The sequence below is a fragment of the Neoarius graeffei genome, chromosome 2, assembly GCF_027579695.1.
Source record: "Neoarius graeffei isolate fNeoGra1 chromosome 2, fNeoGra1.pri, whole genome shotgun sequence".
Taxonomy (NCBI): Eukaryota; Metazoa; Chordata; class Actinopteri; order Siluriformes; family Ariidae; genus Neoarius; species Neoarius graeffei.
The window spans coordinates 103,147,043-103,152,688 of NC_083570.1; the positions used below are offsets into that span (position 1 = coordinate 103,147,043).

Below are 5,646 nucleotides of genomic sequence, written 5' to 3' on the forward strand. Positions count from 1 at the left end.
GCCAAGTCCTTAACAACTCCAGTAAGCTAGCTAATGATGATGATGATTATTATTAATATTATTATTATGACTATTATTGGTCTTTAGAATAAATATGATGGTCTATAACAGATACTGAGACAGATGCTTTGGTGATTTCTTTATGATGTACATGAACAATAATGTGCACTAAAAGTGTTTCATGATTCAAAGGCTTTTATTAATAATTCAAAGCAGGACATTGCAGTGATACACACACTTAACACATATGGAAGTGATCATTAAGAAGAAGAATTGAGTTAAACTGAGGAGTGTGTGAGCTCACATGTTAATAACACAAATGAAATGATGAAAGTGGGAGATTGGAGCAGTAAAGGCCACATGTAACACACAGTGAAGCAGTAGAAGGTGAGCTGAGTAAAGTGTGTGTGAGCTCACAGCTCTGAGCACTGCTCTGTGTTCACTCTGCCCACCACAGTAGGTTGGTTGTCTTTGGAGGCCTCACAGGTCACCACCTTGTTCCTCCACTGCTCCGGGTGGAGGCTCAGCGTGCTGCTCCAGCTGTAGAGGCCGTCCGCGTGCAGAACGGCGGTGCTGCGGCTCTCCCCCGAGCTCCAGCTGCTCCCATCAACCTTCCAGCTCAGTGTCCAGTCCGAGGGGAAGCCCTTGTCGGCCACACACATGAGTGTGACCTTCTCCTGCTGCAGCTCCACACTGGAGGGAGGCAACACCGTCACACTGGGCTGAGTGACACCTACACACACACACACACGCACACACACACACACACACACACACACACACACACACACACACACACACACACACACACAGAGTTGAGACAGGAATGGACAGCTGTCAGTCACTCAGGCTTCGTTTCAGCTCACTGTGTGTTTCACTTCCCTTTATATCTTACAGAGCAGAACTGAGTTCAGTGGAGCATCACAAACGTTTCACACTCAATTCAAACATTTTTACGTCTTAGATCTATAATCATTTATATTACAGTAATCCCTGGACAGGAAAATTGACTTATACAGAGTATTCGGTAATTAAAAATATTAAACTCATTTTATAACATGAATAAGCCACATTTAAAATACAGAATATTTACCACTTAAGCAAATTCAGTTTTGTTTCTACATTTAAATCTGTATTTGGACTCACAGTCTCTAAGATATTAACTGGTGTTAAAATCATTCAACAAAAACATCACCTGTAATTTGCACAATGATATCTACTTCGCTTTTAGATTTAAAGTACAATTAACCACCAGCACTATAGTCAAATACATTTAAGATTTAAATCATAATAAACAACCAGCAGTATAATCAAAGACATTTTTCAAACTTCTAAAATAATGGAAATTTGAGAAACAAAAGGCTGTGACACAAAAATCACATCTCACTGAGTGGATTTGGAGGAAAAATACATGTAAAATATGTTCTTTACACATTACAACATGAATCTGAACACACTCCATTTCAGTCATTAATCTGAACACACTCCATTTCAGTCATTAATCTGAACACACTCCATTTCAGTCATTAATCTGAACACACTCCATTTCAGTCATTAATCTGAACACACTCCATTTCAGTCATTAATCTGAACACACTCCATTTCAGTCATTAATCTGAACACACTCCATTTCAGTAATTAGTAAACAGGTTACTTACGGCCCACAGACAGTTTGGTTCCTCCACCAAAAGTCCACCACAGTGATACAAACAGGTTTAGCGGCCGTACAAAAACCCTGCTGCTCTAAACTCACTGCTCTCTCCATCCATTTAAACCTCTTATTACAAAACAGCTACAAAACACCAACTTCTGCTCACATCAGCTGATTAATACACTAACTCTCTGACTGTTTTACTACATTTTACTGTTTTTTTTTTCTTTTAAAACACCAAGAGTGTCAATCTAAACTGAGGATGCAATTAGTGCGTAAGAAACACAAATAAATTACACAAAATAAAAGTTGAAATTTCACAAAATGTGGAATTGCAATTGCACAGGATTTACCCAGAATGCCTCATGGAGTAAAAATGCTGATGTTCTCATGAGAAATTTACAATATATGACTGAATGTGTGGAGCTAAAGTGAGAATAATTCCTCCACTGCTTCTGTAGACTGATAGAAAGTTATGATATTTTATTTAAGACCGACACTAATCTAAAGATTAATTTACAGTCAAAAATATGAGTGTGTATTTACTCACTGCCAACATTGATGCTGCTTCTTCCACCATAAATCCACTACAGTGAGAAACTCATTAACATTCAGTACAAACACCATCCAGTGAAAGTTGAAGCTTCTCTCTCTAATTCACTTATTTATGCATCTTAGACCTCAAAGTGTTTTACAGAAAATCTCCATCTGACCCCACAAGTAAAATTCACACAATAACTCTGTAGTAGTGTGAGAATTACAGTAAGATTGGGGGAATGTGGTAAAGGTGTTTCCATACTTAGAGGACACTTTGCATTGGCAGCACATGCTTCAGTGCTCTGGGAGTGTTTATAGCGCTGCGTCTTTAACACTTCATGACTGAGAGCTGCTGCTACAGCAACTTCACCCACAGCTACCATGACTTTGATCCCCGTCTTCATCTGGACACTGATCCTCTGGACTCAAGGTCAGACACGGCTTTGCCTTTTATATTTTAAACAAACTCGTCAAGACAATAAATTTTTCAGGTTTGTCTCATGATTATTCTTTCAACAGTTTCTGTATCATACTTTTTTTTTTTCAGAATGCAGAGGTCAAGCTACAGTAACTCAGACTCCTGCAGTGAAATCTGCTCTTCCAGGAGAAACAGTCACCATCAACTGTAGAACCAGTCAGGCAGTGACTTCTGGTAACTACTTATTCTGGTATCAGCAGAAACCTGGAGAAGCTCCTAAATTCCTGATTAAACTTGCAAATCAACTACAGTCAGGTTTTCCAGCTCGTTTCAGTGGCAGTGGATCTGGATCTGATTTCACTCTGACTATCAGTGGAGTCCAGACTGAAGATGCAGGAGATTATTACTGTCAGAGTCACCATTCCATCTCTGGTTACTGGTTCACACAGTGTTATAGAGTCGTACAAAAACCTCCCTCAGTCAGATTGTAGAGAGACTGCACTGCTGCAGCTGGGAGAGACTGCAGGTGCTGAGTTGGAGGATGTGATACGACACAAGTTCACAACTCGCAGTCGAAATCTCTCAATAACCATGATGATTATGAAAAGTGAGTATATAGTAAGTGTGGCAGCGGGGGTGTGGTCAAGCGTCAGTCTGTGAATGGAGGGCGGAGTCAGGGAAGGTAAGTGGCGGAATCACTGCACCTGATGGGAATTAACCTGTGTTTGTGTGTCTTCCCCAGTGACCGGGCCCTATAAGAGGAGAGGGAGAGCGTAGGAAGGGAGCTTCTCCCCAACCTGGATGCTTGTGTGCGTGCGTAGTTTAAAGCTGAAAAGCTTAATAAAGAGTCTTTTGAGAACTCAGTTCTGGCCTGCCGTGCTTCTGTGATTCACCCACCTAGAACCCTTGCTACAGTCAGCTATATTTCCATTAAATTAGTTCAACAAAGAAAGATGTAGGATTAGACTTCGAGGCCTTTTTGAATCTTTTCCTGCTATATTTTCACTCAGTCCTCCTTTGAGCCCAACACTGAATTGGTTCACAAAAAGGAAATATGGCTAATCATTTCGAAAGCCATTGTTCTGAAAAACTTAGATGAAGCTGTTGACTGTTTGCCCATTTCTGGTACATCACATATTGACATTACTGACCCTAAAGTGTATACCATGTCAGTTGCATAAGTATTCACACACACTGCACTTTTCCACATTTTCTAGTGTTACAGCCTGGAATTGAAATGCACTTAAGTAGGACTAAAGGTCATGAAGCTACACAAAACCTCCCACATTATTGAAGTTTGGGTAAAATCAGTAAAGGTTCTTATTAGTTAATTAACTCTAAATTATTTCTAATGAAACAAGTTCCCATCAGAAGTCATATAATTAGTTGAACGGTGTCCACCAGTGTCACATGATCGCAGTGTAAATCTACCTTTTCCCGAAAGGCACTGAAATATGTTGGAGAACATCCTGAAACAAACAGCATCATGGAAAACAAGTTCTGATGGAAGTCATATGAAACCCCGTTTGAGTTTATCTTCAGGCTTGTGACAGACTCAGCAAACATGGAAGAATCGGTCTGATGAGAACAAAACACAACTTGGAACAATGAACTGAACTATATTTGGTCGAAACTGATGTCCTGAATGAAGCATGGTGGTGGGAGCATCATGCTGAGAGATTTACCTTTGGCCCCTTTGTGGCATCCTGAGTAATGCCTTTCTTTACCTGGACACTGATTTTTGGTGAACAGCCTCCTCTAGGCAGAGTCTCATTTGTGCCATATTTGATCCAGTTTAAAATAATAGATTTAATTGTGCTCTGTGGTAGATTCAAACTTTGGGAAATGTTTTTACCAAACCAAACCAAGACTGATACTTTTCCAGTGAGACCATGGAGATCTTTAATTGCAATGATGTGCTATTTTGTGTAGATTCATGACATTTAATCACACTACTTACTTCTTCCACACTTCCGCACATTTATGGATGGACACAATGTCACTTTGATCAGATACATCCACAGTAAGTTCAGGAAGATGGAGCACAATACACAGATTTCCCATCCAGGTGAATTTTTTTTTAATTAATTTATTTTTTTTATCCCTAAAATTTACTTTGCTCATTTATTGCTTTTATCCAAAGAAATATAAATTAAAATGCTAAAAGCATATATTGTGTTCCAGGAGGTTTGTATGAACAGGGCCTTTCGAATAGGAGCCTGATCTTGCTGTGTGTGTGTGTGTGTGTGTGTGTGTGTGTGTGTGTGTATACAATAGGACAAGATTTTAGATCTTATGTCTCTATTACTGCCTCTTCATGTGATTCTCTCTCTCTCTCTCTCTCTCTCTCTCTCTCTCATTTTTGATCTGTCTACAGTTTCTGTGTTTATCACTGTCTTGACTCCTGTTGTGGTTTATACACAGCTGCTAAGATATCCAGAGAAAAAGGTGGGCCAATCACTTTCAATGGAAATGCGGTGCTGTTTTTCCTGGATCTGAGTGCAAACCTGGTGAGGCGCAGAAAGGAATACAACAATGTTAAGAAGGAGCTGCGTGCAAAGAATCACCAGAAGATTTATCCATGATAGATACTTTCTTATCTAATATTGAGTGAGTTAAACTGAATCAAGATGACCAAAGGGATTTGGATTCACCATTCACGTCAAAAGAAATCAAAAAAGTTTTATCTATGCTACAATCTAATAAATCACCAGGGGAGGATGCCCCCCCCCCCAAATTTTATAAAGAGTTTAAGGATTTGCTTATACCTCTTCTCATGGATGTAATTAACCTAGCATCTAAAACACACAGCCTCCCCGATTCATTTTCAATGGCTATAATTACAGTGATCCATAAGAAAAACAACGACCTCTTAAAATGTTCCTCCTTTTGGCCAGTCTCACTTTTGAATACAGATTATAAATTGATTTCTAAGGCCTTAGCAAATAGACTGAGTAAATACTTACCAAAATTGATAAAGCCAGACCAAGCTGGCTTTATCCAGAAGAGATCCTCTGCCAATAACTTGTGTAGGTTACTT

General features: G+C 39.5%; 2 gene segments (V, D, J or C); one reads left to right on the forward strand and one right to left on the reverse strand.

Moving 5' to 3' along the window:
* The window catches only part of LOC132874646 (probable non-functional immunoglobulin kappa variable 6D-41), an 88,782-nt gene extending 83,809 nt beyond the window's left edge, over positions 1 to 4,973 (forward strand). The window contains 1 exon segment of the V gene segment in view: positions 2,736 to 4,973. Within this exon segment, the coding sequence occupies positions 2,736 to 3,097 (362 nt within the window).
* Positions 263 to 2,231, reverse strand: LOC132875782 (Ig kappa-b4 chain C region-like). The segment is given in 3 exon segments: positions 263 to 733; positions 1,659 to 1,743; positions 2,202 to 2,231. Coding segments are annotated over 3 exon segments (435 nt in total).
* Positions 4,974 to 5,646: the final 673 nt, after the last annotated feature.